This window comes from Onychomys torridus, chromosome 7 (genome assembly GCF_903995425.1).
Source record: "Onychomys torridus chromosome 7, mOncTor1.1, whole genome shotgun sequence".
Taxonomy (NCBI): domain Eukaryota; kingdom Metazoa; phylum Chordata; class Mammalia; order Rodentia; family Cricetidae; genus Onychomys; species Onychomys torridus.
In genome coordinates this window covers 112,789,720-112,810,450 of record NC_050449.1, presented here as the reverse complement: position 1 = coordinate 112,810,450, position 20,731 = coordinate 112,789,720, and the positions used below count along the sequence as shown (strand labels likewise).

At 47.7% G+C, this 20,731-nt stretch overlaps 1 protein-coding gene across 2 annotated transcripts in view; it reads right to left on the bottom strand.

Moving 5' to 3' along the window:
• The window catches only part of LOC118586922 (myosin VIIA and Rab interacting protein), a 153,239-nt gene that overhangs the window by 84,474 nt on the left and 48,034 nt on the right, over positions 1-20,731 (bottom strand). For both annotated transcript variants that reach the window (XM_036192365.1, XM_036192366.1), the window contains exon 2: positions 13,573-13,794. In XM_036192365.1, the coding sequence (XP_036048258.1) occupies positions 13,573-13,794 (222 nt within the window). The remainder of the gene's footprint in view (positions 1-13,572; positions 13,795-20,731) is intronic.

The following is a 20,731-nucleotide window of genomic DNA, read 5'->3' as shown; positions in this document are numbered from 1 at the left end:
GAGCCACTATATGGACGCTGGGAACCAGACCCAGGTCCTCTGCAAGAGCAGCCAGAGCTTTTAATCTCTGAGCAGTCTCTCCAGCCCCTTATAAGGCAAAACTAAACACACACACACACACACAAAAACAAAAAACAAAAACAAAAACAAAAACAAAAACCAAAAACTATATATTTCTTCATTCATGGTTTTAATATAACATTAGGATTTCTGAACAGCATAAAGTAAGTTAGCATAATTCTACCATGTAGGTAATCCTTGCTATTGTAATTATTTTTGGAGGGAGGGAGGCTGCTTCTACATGGCTAGTCATAGCACCTGCTTGCTCCCCTCCCAAACTCCCCTCTTTAGCTGAAGAGTTCAGCCCTGTGGCCGCTGTCCCTGTCTTAAGCAGAGTGTGGATGAGTGTTCATGACCTTGACAAGAAACTAAGAACACAAGTATATATGTCTATGGGCTTCCTCCCCAGCTTCCCTTCTGGAGTCTGAGAATACACATAGCCATCAGTCATGAGGTGACAAGGTCCAGGACCCCTGGTTGTATGGTCATCTCCTGGAGCAATTTCTGATACCTTGACCCACCTCAGTGGTTCCCTACCTGGTATGCAGTTGGGCTGGGCAATGTGATGTTTTTAGAGCTCATGACAGGATTTTTACATGCAGCCATTTTGCGAGCCAGTGACCCTAGGGAAGGGCAAGGGGCTCTGCATGGAGCTGAACTGCTGGTCAACAGGGACACTTGCAGCTGATGGCTCCCGGGAGAGATGAATACTGGCTGTCTTTTAGCCAGTCCACTCTGGAGAATTCTTTGCTATCTCAGGTTAGCCAGCATTTCCAATGACACAGCAATTTGAGGTGTATACAGAATCTCTTCTCTGTACTCTTTTGGTAGTGGACACGCTCGTATCTCTAAGGTCTATTTGTCTGCCTGTCTGTCTGTGTCCTTCCTTCTGTGTCTCCCCTTCCACATAAGGCTGTGCTCATTTATGTTCTCACCTAAAGCACTCAAGGGTTCCCTTTTATATAATCACACTGTTCATACTGGAGTGAGTTGGTATGCTTTTCTATATCTTAGTGATGGGCTTATAAAACTGTAAGTTACTTTAAACAAACTTTAAAAAAAAGCATGATTCCATGTCTGTAAGGTACTTAAAGTTGTCAGAATTCACAGAGAGAGAGAGCAGAATGGTGGCTGCCAGTGGCTGGGGGAAAGGGGGACGTCAGTGACAGTCTAACCTTGGCAGAGTGCAGCCTAGGGTGGTGGCATATTTCTGCAGATGGAGGGCGGCACCCGATCTGTGCTGTGAATGCACCTGCCACCACTGAACTGTATGTTTAATAAAAGCTAAAAGGGTAAAGTTCTGCTTTATGCACATGCACCACAGTTGTAAAAATGTATTTAGCAGGTTTGGCTGAGAAGAGACGCATGTGTACATCACTAAAACATGCAATGGCTTTTGCTCCTGCAAAGGAGTTGTGTTACCCCACCTACAGACTACAACCATTGGCTCTCATGGGTACTGGCTACCAGTATATCGTTGTATTCGAAAGAGAAGACTGTACAGTGAAGTATTCAGACAGACGGGATGAGGTTGCTATGGAAGAGCATTGTGTTGTGATTTGTGTTTTAAAATAGTCGGTGGGTGAAGACAAGGCTCTACATGGGTTTGGCAGACAATGATAGCAGTGTTTTTAACACCAGCAGCCACAAGGCACAGCGCATATGCAGCCTTCCAGACAGCACACGGTAGACACAAACACCCTGTCCTGCTATTGTTAATACAAACTTGGTGGTGCTCTCCATGGGATCCTTTACAAACCATAGGCTAAAACATTACTGAAGAACCAGCAGTGGATTTAGAATAACAACCAGTGCATAGGCTTCTCAGTGAATCATCACCCGAGGGGGCCAAGGCAGGGGGTGGGGGGAGCTTTCTTCTCCTGTTTACCAGTGAGTGTTGGATTCCATCATATGTCCCCCTAAGGTGGTGGGTGGATGAAGGAACACAGTATTTCTCACAGAGTTGCTATCTGGCTTCCAAGGCTAAACAGTCTTCACTGGGAGAACATTGTATACAATGTGTCCTCAACAATAATTCTAGTCTCACTTTCACAAACCATATGTCCAGTGATCTCAAAAGGCTAATAAGAACTTTTAAGGAAACCAAAGGAAGACATCTAAAACTCTCAAAATATCTAACTTTCCTAAAACAAAATACTCCTTTCCTGTGTGTGCGTTGGGGGTGGAGGGCAGAGGTTGACATGGCTGACTTCCTCAATTGCTGTTTTGTGACAGAGTTTCTCAGGCCTAATGTCTGCACAGTAGGCCCGGTTGACTGGTCAGTGAGTCCCAGGTGTCCTCCATCTCTGTTGCTCCAGTACTGGAATTATGAGTGTGTGCCACAATGCTGACTTCTTGCTTTTAACATAGGCTCTAGCAATCTAGACCAAGTTGAGACTGAGCCATCTTCAGCTCCACAACACTTCCTTCTGTGCCTTACAAACAGTGTAAGAAGGTTTCAAACAAGAGGACTGGACATTGGTCAGCTGGTGTGGAAGATGATGTTCATCACTGGGGTCAGAATAAGTACATGTGGTTCTGCAAGAAAATGTAATATTAACCAAAAGACAAAAATATGAAGAGGCCCAAGTTGAGGCTTTAATCCTAGAGTCCTTCAGAGAGTAGTCAGAGGCCAAAGGGCACCTGCATGAGAAGATGCATAGAGTAGGGTCTGCAGGTGCATGGGGCACTGTCTGCAGGTGAATGGAACATTGTCTGCAGGTGCATGGAGCAGTGTCTGCAGGTGCATGGAGTAGTGTCTGCAGGTGCATGGAGCAGTGTCTGCAGGTGCATGGAGCACTGTCTGCAGGTGCATGGGGCAGTACCTGCAGGTGCATGGAGCAGTGCCTGCAGGTGCATGGAGCACTGTCTGCAGGTACATGGAGCACTGTCTGCAGGTACATGGAGCACTGTCTGCAGGTACATGGAGCAGTGTCTGCAGGTGCATGGAGTAGTGTCTGCAGGTGCATGGAGTAGTGTCTGCAGGTGCATGGAGCAATGCCTGCAGGTGCATGGGGCAGTACCTGCAGGTGCATGGAGCAGTGCCTGCAGGTGCATGGAGCACTGTCTGCAGGTACATGGAGCACTGTCTGCAGGTGCATGGGGCAGTACCTGCAGGTGCATGGAGCAGTGCCTGCAGGTGCATGGAGCACTGTCTGCAGGTACATGGAGCACTGTCTGCAGGTGCATGGAGCACTGTCTGCAGGTACATGGAGCAGTGTCTGCAGGTGCATGGAGTAGTGTCTGCAGGTGCATGGAGTAGTGTCTGCAGGTGCATGGAGCAATGCCTGCAGGTGCATGGGGCAGTACCTGCAGGTGCATGGAGCAGTGCCTGCAGGTGCATGGAGCACTGTCTGCAGGTACATGGAGCACTGTCTGCAGGTGCATGGAGCACTGTCTGCAGGTGAATGGAACATTGTCTGCAGGTGCATGGAGCAGTGTCTGCAGGTGCATGGAGTAGTGTCTGCAGGTGCATGGAGCACTGTCTGCAGGTGAATGGAACATTGTCTGCAGGTGCATGGAGCAGTGTCTGCAGGTGCATGGAGTAGTGTCTGCAGGTGCATGGAGTAGTGTCTGCAGGTGCATGGAGCAATGCCTGCAGGTGCATGGGGCAGTACCTGCAGGTGCATGGAGCAGTGCCTGCAGGTGCATGGAGCACTGTCTGCAGGTACATGGAGCACTGTCTGCAGGTGCATGGAGCAGTGTCTGCAGGTACATGGAGCAGTGTCTGCAGGTGCATGGAGCAGTGTCTGCAGGTGCATGGAGTAGTGTCTGCAGGTGCATGGAGCACTGTCTGCAGGTGCATGGAGCAGTGCCTGCAGGTGAATTGAGCACTGTCTGCAGGCGCATGGAGCAGTGCCTGCAGGTGCATGGAGCAGTGTCTGCAGGTGCATGGAGCACTGTCTGCAGGTGCATGGAGAAGCTTATGCAGATGCAAACAAAATGAGAAAAGAAACAGATGTTTGAAATCATGAAGTGGGTTAACAATTACAATGCGGTATTATGGCAGACTTTACAGGTGCTACAAAACCATGGATATTATAGAGGCATGGGCTTAAGAGTTGATAATCTTAAGCAAATGTGATAAAAAGCAAATGCAGCCATATTGATCATCATTGAGGACTCTGATCTGCTGAACCTGGAGTTCACCTGCAGGACTAGCTACCCAGCAAGCCCCAGGGGTCCATTTGTTTCTACTCCTGAACCCCTTCGCCCCAAGCCCTAGGGTCACAGACCACACCATGATGCCTGGATATTTTAAAAAATATGGATGCTGGGATCTGAACTCGGAGCTGCACAGCAAGCATTCACCTGCTGAGTCAGTCTTAGCCCCTCTCTTTTTTGACACCAGCATTTTGAGGAGTTAAAGCGATTTACTCTACAGTATGCCTCAGCATGTTTGACATTTCCTCAAGATTACACTTCCTGTGAAATTTGGGTAGGGAGACTGTCCACATGGTGCATGAGCCATCATGTCAATCCCCCTAAGACCGTTCCTCCTCCAATACTTGAGTCTACCTGGAGCTCCAGGACTCTGAAGCTTTTCTGTCTTACCCACAATCCTGTGCAATGAGACTGTTGAGCACAGGAACCTTTTTTCACTTGCTGTATCATGATAGATAAAGATGTCACAAGAGCTAATTAGCCAAGGAGAGTTAAATGAGAAGGACACACAGCCCTATGCAGAACTCAACAGACAGTCAGCACCTTTCACACAAAGCCATGCCTGTAAGTGAACAGGCAACTATAATGACAACTAATTTTCCTCTGGTGTCTGGCAAGCAGGGTATACAATATTTTTATGATACAGCTTGATGACAGAATCTTACAATGTAAAACACATGGGAATTTTATTAAAATCAAGTTGATATGATTTGATTCTTAGTCAAGATTTTGATGCCCAAGGTATTCTGTATTGGTCTCCTAAACATTGTACTCTAGATTTTATATTTGTTTTAAAATAAAATGTAGCGATATTTTAATATTGTTCTCATTGTTTCAGTAAAAAGAGTTTTCAGAAATGTATACCATAGGGGCTGTGGATCTGGCTCAGCCAGCCAAGTGCCTGGTGTGCAAGCAAGAGGCTCTACACCCTGTGAAGAGCCTCACGATGGCTGACACCTGCAGTCCCTGAGGCCTGCTGGCCGGCCCAGCTCAGGTGAGCTCCAGTTTCAGCAAAGAGATCCTCTCCTACCCCCAGACACCATTAGGAGGACACAGTCCACTCCCTCTGCTCCCTGGGCACCTGGACCACATGAAGCTTCCACTCTTCAGGAAGCCCCAGGAGAGGAGCAGAAGTCTTGGCTGGTTGTGACCATCAGTCTTGGCATCCAGCTAGTTTTGGACAGAAGTTAGGCTAGCCTCCACAGGGCAACCATGAGACACCTGGGCTAGACCAAGAAGAAAGTGCATCTGGACTGTGAATGTTTATTGGTGGCCCTTCTCAGAGCACGCATTGCCAGGGAAGGGAATATGAATAGGGTGACACAGAGGGAGCCGTACCTTAGAGGCTCAAGCATTACTATATAAAAGAGGACAGGACAGGCCATAGCTGGGGACTGATGTCAGTCATTTAAAGAGAACTCTATTTGCCATTAAAAAAATGAATGAGTGAAGTTTATAAATTCATGATTGATCAAGGAAAAATATTCATACCTGAGAAGTATACAGAGATAGATCATATATATATACACACATATAAAAATGATGTATAAATCTATGTATAAAACAAAATGCAAATCAAACTTTAGCTTGTGTTTTGTGAGCTAAATAAACTAGAAGCCTTATAGCTATCAGAGTGACAAAAATTAAAAATATATTTTAAGGTTGGGGCTCAGGTAAAGCACCTGCTGTGTAAGTGTGTAGACCAGAGTGTGGCTCATCAGAGACTATACAAAACTGTGTGGGTGTGTGATGGCAGCACCTGAGAGGTGGGGATGGGACCCCAGAGTGGACGGCTTAGCCAGAATAACAGAGTCCATGTGAGAGATCCTGCACTGGTGGGTAAGGCGAAGAATGACAGAGAAGGTATCAGGTGCCAACTGCTGGTTTTCATATGCATAAACATACATGTGTACCCCACGTGCATATGAACACATGTACACACAGTACACATATCCACCGGCAAAATTACACTTTAATATCAATTATTAGCAAGGATGTGGCACAGTGACTCTTGTACAGAGTGTGAGGACTGGACCAGTCTCCTGTTGGAGTACACTTGGTCCATGTTCAGCAGGATAGGTATGCAGGTGTGTGTATGCTCCAACAGGAAAGCTAAGCTTGGCTGTGTGTCCTGGAAAGGACAGGCCATGGAAGTGTACAAGAGAAAAGGGCAAGATTCCGTCAGTGCTGTTTTGTAACAACAAAGCCATGAAACAAAAATACACAAACAATAAAGTAATGCAAGTGGCCCTCTCACTCAGGGCAGATATGCTTTCTTCTTTTAACTTCCAGCACCCATTTGCCTAAAGACCACAAGGGATGTTTTTCTCATCTTACATATTTAATGTCAGCTGCCAGGAGGCTCCTCTCCACAAAAATCACTTTGAAATTCCAGCTAATGCTGACTTTACCATCTTCCAGATGTACAGTCTAAACAAAACATTCCTCACATCACCATAAGAAAGCCAAGTCATCTTGGCTAACTGCCTCAGCATTAGCACCCACGGCCTGTGTGATCAGAGTCCGCTGCCCCAAACTGATCATAGGGTGCCAATCTGTCTGCAAAGGAGGATGGAGCACGCAATGAGCATGGGGAACATGAGTGAGCATTGTGCACAACATAAAGGAACTGCCAGCATCAACACAGATTAAACATGGCAAACTCACATGGGAAAATGACAGTGGTGTGTGTGTGTGTGTGTGTGTGTGTGTGTGTGTGTGTGTGTGTGTATATGGATAGATGATAGATAGACAGACAGACAGACAGACTGAGCATGAGGTTAACTGTTGGGTGTATTGCTTAAGGATTTTGTAAATCAAAATATGATTTCAGTTACACTACCAGCGTGAAGGAATAAATTAATACAAGCACCATTTCAAAATGGTGGATCCTTGGGAAGGGAGCACTCGGGCTTACACAGGATTGTGACAGTTTAGCTTATCATTTGGGTAAAAGGTCACAAACTCTTACCATGTTGTTTTGTTTTGTTTTTAAAGAGACAGGGTCTAATAGAGTCCAGATACGCCTGGTCTAGACTTCACTGTGTAGCCAAGGATGGCCTTCTGTGTGAATGTGTGTTTAGGTGTTTATATGTATATGTGTAGGTGCATCTGTGCACACATGTGTGCATTCATGTGGAGGACAGAAGCTGACAATGGGTGTCTTCCTCTAGCTTTCTTTACTTCATTCATTCATTCATTCATTCATTCATTCACTTACTTACAGAGACAGGGTCTCTTAACAAACCTGGAGCTCACCAACTTGGCCATATTGGTTACCTGTAACCCCCTATGGTCAAGTATAAGATATTAACTTCATGGCACTAACTTAGCTGGACAATTCTGCTATATTATAGGAACAGGAAGATGCAATGAATAATGTGATATAGTACAAATAATTCTACCAGCTCTTTGCTGGGAGGCTGTTGTCTCCTGCACACACTGCTCAGCCCCCTGGGGATGCTGAAATGTAAAGCAAGGCACTTTTAAAGTTATTCAATAACGATTTGGGCCCTAATACCCTAATCCCTGGTGACCAAGTCTCCATCCATGACCCTGACTTTGTGGTATCTTAACTGCCCCAGGTCAGTGCTGGGAAATAAACTGATTTTATAAAAACAAAATTATTTTCATAGTGCTAAATAAAGAAATACCACAAATGGAGGAAATGATTTCTGCTCAGAGGCGATCACACTAGCTTAATATTTTATTAGGAAAATACCTACTTGGAGACCATAGAAAGACAGCAACAGAGTAACAGTGGTAAGTAATTACAGTCAAGACAGAGCTAAGTGGTTTACATCCCCCTTCCTTTTCTGTTACAGCTTCTGAGTGGGTATTGTTTTCTCCAATTTCTAAGATGGAATAACTTGCTGAGAATCACATAAGTAGTTACTCAGGGCTCAACTCCAGATCAATCTCATGCAAAGCAAGTAGATTTACCTTATAGAAAAGAACCTCAAGGGTCAACCAAACCTGTCCTTTCCTCCTGGAGTCACTTTCAACAGAGGACAATACTGGGCTTCTCATTACAATGAGTCTCCAGAGCAGAGTGCTACACTCAGTGTGTGTGGAGCACCACCCCCAGTGCAGGGATGGAGGACCATCCCTAGTGCAGGACACCAACCTCAGGGTGGAGCACCATCCCCAGTGCAGAGCACCAACCTCAGGGTGGAGGGCCATCCCTGGTGTAGGACACCAACCTCAGGGTGATGGAGGATCATCCCCAGTGTAGGACACCAACCTCAAGGTGATGGAGGACCATCCGTTTAGGGCACCAACCTGCTATGAGATGTCTTTCTGTATGCTGTGAATATGTGTTGTTCCCATTGGCTAATAAATAAAGCAGCTTTGGGCTATGGCAAGGCAGCCTAGAGGCAGGTGGGAAATCCAAGCAGAGATACAGGAAGAAGGGAAGAGTTGAGGAGACGCTAGCCTGCCATCCAAGAAGCAACATGTAATGCGACACAGGTAAAACCACAGAACATGTGGCGATACATAGATTAATAGAAATGGGTTGAGTTAAGTTATAAGAGCTTAGCAAGAAGGTTGAACCATAGGCCACACAGTTTACAATTAATATAAGCCTCTGAGTGATTATTTTATAAGCAGCTGTGGGACTATGGGTGAGAGAGATTCATCCAGACTATGGGGCCAGGTGGGACTGGAGAAACTTCCGGCTACACCAATCTCAGAGTGGAGGACCATTCCCAGTGTGTGCTGAGCACCACCCACTGGGAACTAAAGCTGGGTCCTTTGGGTCCAGTTAGTCAGTGCTCTAACTGCTGAGCCATCCTCCACCCCTATGTGCACCTTCCTTATCTCAATCCCTGGCCTTGTGCTCACTAAGAATCATAAGACTGGGCCACCATCATTCCCAAGCACAGTGGTTGAGACCAGGCTGTTCCTGCTCTAAGCTACTCTGTGTTGTGTTGTGTTGTGTGTTTCAGCCTGTGCCTTGCTCTGGGAGACTCCTGTTGTGGAATATTATTTTAAGATGTGTTACAGTTGTTTATGCTGTGGAACATTTGCTTTAATGATGCAAAGATATGTTGCATTCTTTTATGTTGCATTTGTTTAATAACTTGGTGAAGCTGTGTTACTTTGCCTGCCTAAACCATCTGATGGTCTAATAAAGAGGTGGGGCTGGCAGGCAGAGAGGATAAATAGAAGGAGAAAAAGAGAGCAAGAGGAAGCAAGAGAGATCAAGGATCAAGAAAAGAAGGGGCCAGACACCCAGCCACATAGCCACACAGCACACAGCCACACAGCACACAGCCACACAGCACACAGCCACACAGCCCACAGCCACACAGCCACACAGCACACAGCCACACAGCACACAGCCACACAGCCACACAGTACACAGCCTCACAGCCACACAGCCTCACAGCCACACAGCCTCACAGCCACACAGCACACAGCCACCCAGCCACACAGCACACAGCCACACAGCACACAGCCACCCAGCACACAGCCACACAGCCACATAGCCACACAGTACACAGCCACACAGCCACACGACCACACAGCCACACAGCCACACGGCCACACAGTACACAGCCACACAGCCCACAGCCACACAACCACACAGCACACAGCCACAAAGCCACATAGCCACACAGTACACAGCCACACAGCCACACGGCCACACAGCCACCCAGCCACACGGCCACACAGTACACAGCCACACAGCCCACAGCCACACAACCACACAGCACACAGCCACAAAGCCACATAGCCACACAGTACACAGCCACACAGCCACACAGCCACACAGTACACAGCCACACGGCCACACAGTACACAGCCACACAGCCACACAGCCACACAGCACACAGACACACAGCACACAGCCACACAGCCACACGGCCACACAGTACACAGCCACACAGCACACAGCCACACAGCACACAGCCACACAGCCACACGGCCACACAGTACACAGCCACACAGTCACACGGCCACACAGCACACAGCCAGCCAGCCACACAGCCACACAGCCTCACAGCCACACAGCCTCACAGCCACACGGCCACACAGCACACAGCCAGCCAGCCACACAGCCACACAGCCTCACAGCCACACAGCCACACAGCCACACAGCCACACAGCCACACAGCCACACAGCACACAGCCACACGGCCACACAGTACACAGCCACACAGCCACACAGCCACACAGCACACAGCCACACAGCCACACAGCCACACGGCCACACAGTACACAGCCACACAGCCACACAGCACACAGCCACACAGCACACAGCCACACAGCCACACGGCCACACAGTACACAGCCACACAGTCACACGGCCACACAGCACACAGCCAGCCAGCCACACAGCCACACAGCCTCACAGCCACACAGCCTCACAGCCACACGGCCACACAGCACACAGCCAGCCAGCCACACAGCCACACAGCCTCACAGCCACAAAGCCACACAGCCACACGGCCACACAGCACACAGCCACACAGCCACACAGCACACAGCCACACAGCCACACAGCACACAGCCACAAAGCCACATAGCCACACAGTACACAGCCACACAGCCACACAGCCACACAGTACACAGCCACACAGCCACACAGCCACACAGCACACAGCCACACAGCCACACAGCCACACAGCCTCACAGCCACACAGCACACAGCCTCACAGCCACACAGCCACCCAGCCACCCAGCCACACGGCCACACAGCCACACAGCCACACAGCCACAAAGCCACACGGCCACACAGTACACAGCCACACAGCCACAAAGCCTCACAGCCACACAGCACACAACCACACAGCCACACAGCCACACAGCCACACAGCCACACACAGCCACATGGCCACACAGCCACCCAGCCACACAGCCAGCCATGGAGTAAGAATGAAAGTAAGATATACAGAAGGAAGAAAAGGAAAAAGCCCAGAGGCAAAGTAGATGGGATAATTTAAGGTAAGGAAAGCTGACTAGAAACAAGCCAAAGTAAGGCCAAGCATTTATAAACAATAATAAGCCTCCACGTGTGATTTATTTGGGAGCTAAGTGGCATGCCCCCAATGAGCCAAAAGACTAATAGGAACAACCAACTACAGACTCCATTTTACAAGCAGCATCGATGCTATTTAAAGATGGAGGATGCTCTCACTCCTGGGTGACAGGGGTCACCCATCCAGCACTGACTGGTAAGTCATTGCCTTGGAACAGGAAGTGTGCCACAGGAGCACATGGGTGTATTACAGCCATATCCAGAAAGCCAGGCCAAGAACAATGGACACATTTAAAGAAAGGGTCTCACCCCCTCACCTGGACCTGCAAAGCAGTGGAACCCAACCCAAGATGGAGACAGTCCTGCTGCCTGTCATCTGACCACTTAGTGTGTGAATGAAGACGACAGGCAGAGAACTCCCGCCGTTCTGGGGCTTCGGCTCAGCTCTGTCACTTTTGTTGTGGCAGCATACTCCAGCTGCCGTCTGCCTGTCCTCTTGCTCACCTGTCTGGACCTGTCATCCATCTGTCTGTCTGTTCATTCATCAGGCCCTGGTCCTGACTTTTGCTATACTTCAAGCCTCCAGATGAGCTATGACCCTTGAGCCGATAGCAGAAACCAAAACATCTCCAGAGACCTCCGTGTGCTTCATCCTCTCGCCTCCCTCCAGAGACCTCCATGTGCTTCGTCCTCTCGCCTCCCTCCAGAGACCTCCGTGTGCTTCATCCTCTCGCCTCCCTCCAGAGACCTCCGTGTGCTTCATCCTCTCGCCTCCCTCCAGAGACCTCCATGTGCTTCATCCTCTCGCCTCCCTCCAGAGACCTCCGTACGCTTGGTCCTCTCGCCTCCCTGAGACTCTATTGGACTCCTAATAGTTCCCCAGATCTCTTTGATACTTCTTGCCTCTTTAACCCTTTGCAGCCATCTGTAAGCTACATATATACATGGTAGGTAGGTAGGTAGGTAGGTAGGTAGATAGATAGATAGATAATACATACATACATACATACATACATACATACATACATACATACATACATACATACATACATAGACAGACAGACAGTGTGGTGTGTGATCTGAGAGTTAATATGAGTAATTAAGACTGGAATAAAAGAATCCATGTTCCCCTCAGCTGAGGTCATCAAGCAAAGCACAGTTATTTGGTAAATTGTTGTTGCCGAAACTGCCACACACTCTGAATCTGTTAATCCATCCTGACACTGTGGAAAGACGCAAACATGTTTGTCTATGTCCATGACACAACTGGTCACGCTCACCAGTCAGCTATCATGGTCTTCCTTTTGTTCGAGGCCTTTCCAGGTCTACTGAGCCTCCATGTGGAAATGAGACAGGGTCAAGCTATTGAAAGCACAGGGCCTGGGGCACCCAAGCGTGGACATGGGCTAATGAACAAACCACCTTTCCACTGTGGCTGGCATCTCTGAGCTGTTCGGTCCTTTTCAGTGCGGCGGAGCCTGCTTCCTTGGAGACTCCACTTACCCACTCAGCTGCTACCCCCATTAACTAGCTCTCTAGGAAAATGCTAGGACTTCATGTGTTAAAGAATCTAAGCAAGACAGCAGGGAGAGGAGAGATGGGGTCAAAGAAAGGCAAGACAGCAAGGCTGGCTTTCTGTGCGCTCAGGCACAGCCAGCCTGTTTTGGTCATGCGCACAGAGCCGTGGAGCAGCCAGGAATGAAGGTGAACTGCACAGACAATAGAATCCACAGAGCTAGAAAGCAGCTATCACACCCATCAGTTCCTGGGTACTCCGCATCACAGGGCGACTGAATCAATCATAGCCTTGTCATGCCATTCACGCAGCAGCAGCACCCCAGCCCAGCCAGCCTTGCACATACTGACTGTATTTTACCTTGACAATCCTGCTTTCTTTTTTTTTTTTTGGCTTCTGTGAGGTTTTCTCCAAACCCTACTGCTAGCTAGCCCATGCTCAGTGTTTCCACAGTCAATGGAGAAGTTGACCAGGACCTGTCTGTGGCAACAATGTGGAGGCTGAATCTTGTGTGTCCCTTCATGGCATGCATCTGAGTTATTAGGAACCCACCCAATTCACTCATGTTTCCAGTGTACAGTGCAATTTCATTGAACCCAGGACACTTAGGAAAGAATGAAAGCAGGACTTGGGGAGGAACTTTCAAGGGTGGGCAGAGCACGGCAGAAGCTGTACCTTTCATTCTAACAGCCTCTTTCATGCTCTCCCGTGGCCCCTTTCATCCCTCTCGGACAGTTCTTGGCTGGCATTAGTGATCTGGCCACACCTGTCCATCAACGCTGGTCCTACCCAGCAGGAGGAAGTGGTGATGCCAACAGCCCAGCCCTCCAAGTACACAGCCTCTCACCTGGCTTGCTGGCAGACACAGCAAACCCATAGTTTCTCGAGCTTCTGGTAGGAGCAACAGCTCTTGCAGACGCTGAACTTGCACTCCCCGCAGCGGCGCCTGGCGTTGACCAGGAAGGTGAAGGGCGAGCAGCACCGCATGCAGCAGCGCTCCACAAATTTCTGGTGTTTCGAGAGGATGCTGCATTTGCTGTTCTCCTCAGCCAGTCTCTGCTTCATCTCACTGCAAACCAGAAAGGGGGAGAAAGTGAGGCAGAGAAAAACATCAGGGTGGGCTGTCAGCCCAGAACACCTGGCCCTGACCCCTGCGAGTGCCCAGCTCTTGTAGAATCTTCTTATGGAGCAGTGGTTCTCAACCTTCCTAATGCTGCGACCCTTTAATACAGTTCTTCATGTTGTGGTGACCCCAACCATAAAGTTATTTCATTGCTACTTCCTAACTGTGTGTGTGTGTGTGTGTGTGTGTGTGTGTGTGTGTGGTCTTCTTGAGTGTCTTCTTTCCCTAAGGCTCAGAGACAGTCATGGAAGAGGTAGAAGATTTTAAGAAGCAGAGATCAGGGAGTCCAGAGACATGTCTCTGGACCAGTGCTCTCAAGAACTCACAGCAGCTGTGGTGGCCTGCATTCGATCAAGGCCGTCAGTGCCCCAGCATGGAGTGGGAAGGGGTGCATGAGTTCCTAACCTAACTGAAGAGCTTTGAGCAACTGATGGCTTCTGTGGACAGGAGGGTGTGTCCCCTGTCAGGTCACCCACACCCCAGAAGTAGATAGGCAGGACAGCTGGAGTTGGTGAATTATTAAATTTTTTTAGAAAAGGATATGAAATTGGAAGTAGGGTTAAGGATGTTGTTATGGATCTAGGAGGAGTTAAAAGGAGCAGTTGGGATGAATATGTCAAAATATATTACATAAATTTATCAAAAATTAACAAAATGTTTTTAAAAAACACATTGGTGTCTTACCCCATTGCTTCTCTCCACTGTATTTTTTGAGTCAGAGTCTCTTACCTAGCCTTACAGGAACTCACTGATTGGCTAGAACTGGCTGGCCAATGAGCTCTGGGCATTGTCTTGTCTCCACCTTCCCAGCACTGGGATTACAGACACTCACCACCATATCCAAGTTTAATGTGATCTGAATCATATCCTCATTCTTGTGTAGCAGACCCCTTCCCTACTGACCCATCTTACCTGCCGCTAGAGAGACCAATATGTGGCGATATATTGTGTACCCTAATAAACTTATCTGGGGATCAGAGGACAGAGCAGCCACTAGACGAGACATAGAAGTCAGAGAGTGGCGGCACACACCCTTAATCCTATCACTCGGAGGCAGAGATCCTCTGGATCTCTGTGAGTTCAAGTTCACACTGGAAACAGAGCCAGGCAGTGGTGGTACACACCTTTAATACCAGTACTGGGAAGCACACACGCCTTTAATCCCAGGAAGTGATGTCTGGGCAGAGAAAGGTATTTAAGGCATGAGGAAACTGGAACTCACTCTCTTTAGGCTGAGGATTTCATAGAGGTAAGACTAAAGGCTGGCTGTTCTGCTTCTCTGATCTTTCAGCTTTCACCCTGATATCTGGCTGTGGGTGTTTTTTTTGTTTTTTGTTTTTTTTATTATTATTATTAAAAGACCATCTAAGATTCGAACAACACCAATCCTTGACCTTATGTCTACAGAGGAACTCTGAATGGTGGGTTAATTTGGAGTACCCCTGGGCATCATGAAAACCCAAGCACGTCTACTTCAGACACTATATGGAGGTATAAATTACAACTAAAAATAAGCAATCTTGCAGAATAAAATCTTCATTTCATTAATGTCTTTTTAGAAGGGCAGAAGATTGCTTCTGCTAAAACACTAATCCTCACAACAGCCCTGCTGAGAATCTAATGCAGCTCTGGCTCCACTTCACACCGCTGGAGACCAGCGCAGCCAGAGGTTTGAAAAGCTTTCAAATGAACAGGAGTCAGTAAGGATCCTCGGGCAGATCTGAGATGTAACTCCATCTGTTCGAAAGATCATCCTCTTCCATCAAAAAGCTCCTGGTCACCTGGGCATGCAGTCAGCTAAAGCAAGGTGAAATCCTATAGCTGTGCACCCCTGTGAGGGCAACAAAAGGCATAGGAGGAGCCCTAAGAAGGAGGAGTGGCCCCAAACATCCTTGGGGCCACATCCTTGACAAGGGTAGACACTGACAGTAGCCCTGACTGTATGTATGACTCTGAACTAGCTAGTAGGGTTCTTTTCCCTGCTACAAAACTGGGGTCTCCTAAGCAGGGACAGAAGTTTTTTTTTTCTCAACTACTATTATGATTACATGATTCTACCACTGCATCATGTAATGTGTCTCAAGTCAACAGAGCTATGAGATAACCAGGTTGTGAGAATTTCTCAGGGTCATTACAACCAACACGTCTCTGTGGCCCATTGCTGCTCAAAGCATGTACTATATTACTGTATTAAGTTTTCTTTGGTATTAAACTATATTTTTAGTAGATCTTGATTTATTACTTCATTTATTTATTTGTTTTTTGTTTTCTGAGACAGGGCTTCTCTGTGTAGCCTTGGCTGCCCTGGAACTAATTTTGTAGACCAAGCTGGCCTTTAACTCACAGAGATCCACCTGCCTCTGCCTCCTAAGTGCTGAGATTAAAGATGTGTGCCACCACTGCCTGGCCTAATGTGTTTATTTTTATTTTTGAAAAGTTTATATATGTATGCAATGTATCTCAATCATATCCAGTCCCTACACCTTCCAGCTTCCCCTGCAGCATATCTACCAACCAACTTCATGTCTCTCTCTCTTTTTTTATAACCCACGAAGTTCAGTTAGCATTGCCACATGTAATGGTTGTGGGACCATTCTCTGGGCATGGGCAACCCACCAATGGCCAGCTCTCCCTCAACGACTATCAGTTGCCATTGGCTCCTTAGGGCTGTATGTGTAGAGGCCCTCCCTGCTCCATGCTAGGATTTTTAACTCTCTTGATCTTGTGGAGGTCTGGTGTGGACAACCACAGCAGGTGTGAGTTAATGTGTGTAACAGCTGTGCCACGTCCAGAGGCCAGCAGTCCACGGCTCTCCTCCCCACACTCCTGCTCTTACACTCTTTCTGCCTTCTCTTCCACAATGTTCCCTGAGCCCCTTTGCTACTGAATAACACCTCATGTCTGCATGTGCCATATTTTATTTATCTGTCATTAGCTGACTAGCATCAAATTATGTCTACTTTTGGCTATTATGGTTAATCCTGCCATGAACATTTATATTCAAGTACTGTGTGGCTACATCTCAGTTACAGGAATGGAACAGTTGAGCCATATGGCTGGTAACTATACTTGGAAGACATGTTTCCTAAACATCTCTGTCATTCCCATGGTCTGCTGGGAAGATTTGAGTATCTCCACATGCTCATTATGACTGTCCCCTTCTCCTAATGGTCATCATCTTAGAGGACGTGAGCTGTACTGTGCTATGATTTTGATTTTCCAGGCTCTGAACATGATTGACATAACGATACTGAGCACATTTTCATGGCCTATCAGCCACCTGCACACCTCAGTTTCCCAATGGGAGAGAGTATTTGTCTTGTTTGCTGTTTTGTAAGGTATCTTGATGTATTCTGGACACAAGTTCTTTATCAGACATGTAAATTGGAAATGTTTTCCCTTCCTTCCACTAAACATTATATCCTACTACATTTTTAGTGATGAAGGGAGACTGCCTATCATTCTGCAAGGGAGAAAGGAACATGTGCACATATTAGGGACAGCACAGAGAGAGTCTCTCAACAAAGATGCCGCTTAGATCCTGAGAAGTGGAGCAGGCAGTCAGCTAAGTCACCGAAAGCTACACAGTAATAACGTAAGACCCTCCAGTCGGCTAGCATACATCAAATTTCAGAAACACTAAATAAAATGGGCTGAAGCATCCTGGAAAGCAAGCCTGAAGGGCCAAAACAGCTCTATGAATAATCTGCAAGTCAGTTGAGCTTGAGGAGTTTGGATTCTTGACACACAGGACTGCAGATTCCCATAGGTTTTCTGGAGGCTTCTCTCAGCAGGGAGCATGTAAGGCAAAGCAGGGAAGGGGCAGGGGCTAGACCAGAAGAGGTCAGCATTCTACAGAGAAGGTTAAGGAGGAAGGGCACACTCTACCTTCCTCCCTGTTATTAGTGGCTGCCAGGGGAAGCCTGACTCACAGTGGGCTCTGCCTGGAAGGGAGGCTCAATCACATAGATGTGGTCAGCTTGGGTCTGCACTGGAAGCCAAGGTTGGGGCACTGGAGTTATGGAGGGAAGGTGGGTACGCACTAGAAGCCAAGGTTGGGGCACTGGAGTTATGGAGGTAGGGTGGGTCTGCACTGGAAGCCAAGGCTGGGGCACTGGAGTTATGGAGGGAAGGTGGGTACGCACTGGAAGCCAAGGTTGGGGCACTGGAGTTATGGAGGTAGGGTGGGTCTGCACTGGAAGCCAAGGTTGGGGCACTGGAGTTATGGAGGGAAGGTGGGTACGCACTGGAAGCCAAGGTTGGGGCACTGGAGTTATGGAGGTAGGGTGGGTACACACTGGAAGCCAAGGTTGGGGCACTGGAGTTATGGAGGTAGGGTGGGTACACACTGGAAGCCAAGGTTGGGGCACTGGAGTTATGGAGGTAGGGTGGGTATGCACTGGAAGCCAAGGTTGGGGCACTGGAGTTATGGAGGGAAGGTGGGTATGCACTGGAAGCCAAGGTTGGGGCACTGGAGTTATGGAGGGAAGGTGGGTACACACTGGAAGCCAAGGTTGGGGCACTGGAGTTATGGAGGTAGGGTGGGTACGCACTGGAAGCCAAGGTTGGGGCACTGGAGTTATGGAGGTAGGGTGGGTACGCACTGGAAGCCAAGGTTGGGGCACTGGAGTTATGGAGGTAGGGTGGGTACGCACTGGAAGCCAAGGTTGGGGCACTGGAGTTATGGAGGTAGGGTGGGTATGCACTGGAAGCCAAGGCTGGGGCACTGGAGTTATGGAGGTAGGTGGCTGAGGCTGACTCTAAACCCCATCTGAAAACTCTGACTTTTTAAATGGCCTCCTGTGCAGTTTCCATTTCACATATTCCTTCTCTTTTTATTTATTTCTGCATAAGAGATAGGCACACATCAAAAATTTTCAAGGACTTTATTTCTCACTCACCCACTAACACACACAGACAAGAGGTCCTTCTGTGAAGCCTGACTGAGCACAAGGCACAGCCCCTACTCCCAAGCTGGTCCAAACTTGTATTGTGTAGCAGCTGTAGAAATAGATGTTTTGCTCTAGAGGATTATCCCCCTGTTGTGCGATTATTGACATAGCTCTGACCTTGAGCAAAAACAACAACAACAAAACCTTCCATCTCCCAGGAGGAACCGAGCTGTCCATCACTGTGGATGATGGTAAACAAAACAGAAATGTCTAAAGCTCCATTCTCTCCCTCACTGAGGGCACAGAGCTTCAGCTCAGAGCATGGCACCTCCTGACATCTGGTGCATCCTTCACTGCCACCGACCATGAATTCCCACTTAATCATAGTTATATCTGATTCATCAGTGATGGCAGACTGCACTGGGGAGGGCCACTTAGGAGCAGCCCTGTGCGGTCCATCCTCCACAGCCCCCTGTTCACTGCAGATACTGTCTCAAAATCTAAGTTCACAGAGGGAGTCGTAGAGAAACCTACAGAACAGTTTGTTATTTCACCTACATTTTATGTGTGTGCACCACACACATACCAGGAATTACAAATCAGAAAAACCAGAGACCCGAAGCAGGACGATGAGCCTTACATTTCAAGCTCTTTGATTCATTTGTAACTTTTTGTGGCTGCCTCTACCATCTCCCCATCTCTGCAACTGACTCCATGTGCCCTCAGAGTCTGAACTCAGGGAAACCGTGACCTCCTAACAGGACTCTCCTCATGAAGGCAATGATGTCACAGAGCTGTGGGGATTTCTGGGCTCCATTTTAATTGATGGGCTGTATCTGTGTCCTGTCACTGACTGAAATGTTATTATGTGGCGAATGTCTATAAACAATGAGGCACAGACTGTCTTTAAAAATAAATTCCAATGAGTAATTTAAATAGTTTCAGCTAAATGTTGAGTAATAATATAAGCATAAATTGGTATTAAACACACTGATTCAAATATAAAAACAGAAGAAAGCAATCTTAAAAGATGCCAACTCAGTGTGCACACCACATCTTCTTTGCCTTGGAAGATGCTAATGGCTGTGTTAACTTGAGTTCACAAACTTTTTCTTACCAAAATGTGCATTTTTAATTCATCTGAATCACTACAGTTCCAGTAAATTGCTCATTTCACACACTAACAAAAGAGAAAGACAACATTGGTTCCTTTATTGTTGAACCCTTCACTGGCTCAATCGCTCACTCACTTGCTTACTTGCTCGCTCACTCGCTCTTTTAGCTTCTAATGTTTTCCTGCCAGGTGTTGGGACAGAAAGAAAATCACAAGCCCCAGCTGCACAGCAAAGGGTGGAGGTGCTACAGACAGATGTGTAAAGTGTCGGGCAGCAGGAGGGGGTCTGGGTGGTGTACAGTGTACAGAAGCAGCTGTGCCTACCGATGGCTTTGGAAGGATGCGCTAGAGTTACCAAAGTGTATGGGAAGACACTAGACGGAGAAGTCACCTCTTACAACAGTTCAGACACATGGTGGAACAAACCATGTTTGAGAAGAGACTAAGCTGGGGGGTGGGAGGCTGGTGTTGACTCTAAAGAGCCTTCAGGCCATGCTGGAGTGAATTGTTCAGAGGTAAATGAGAAAAGCGCTGTGGCCATCTTCACTGGGTGATGGTGGACATGGAGGCCCTCAGCACTGTGCCTCAGAAGAGATCCCCTGACAGAATGAAGAGGAAGCTGGACCACTGGAGAGACCCTGGCTAAGTCCTTCTGGGCCATTTACAGAGGCTGAGGCCATCAAGACAAGGGTGATGGAGATAAAAATGGAGAAAGTATTTTTGAAAAATATACTTTTGTTTTAATTATATGTGTGTATATCTATGTCCACATGTGTATACATGTGCGAGGTACTAATAGAGGCCAGAAAAGGGTGTTGAATGCCATCTACATTAGACCTGTTGAGTTTAGAAACGGTGGCTTGGTTTCCTGTATCAA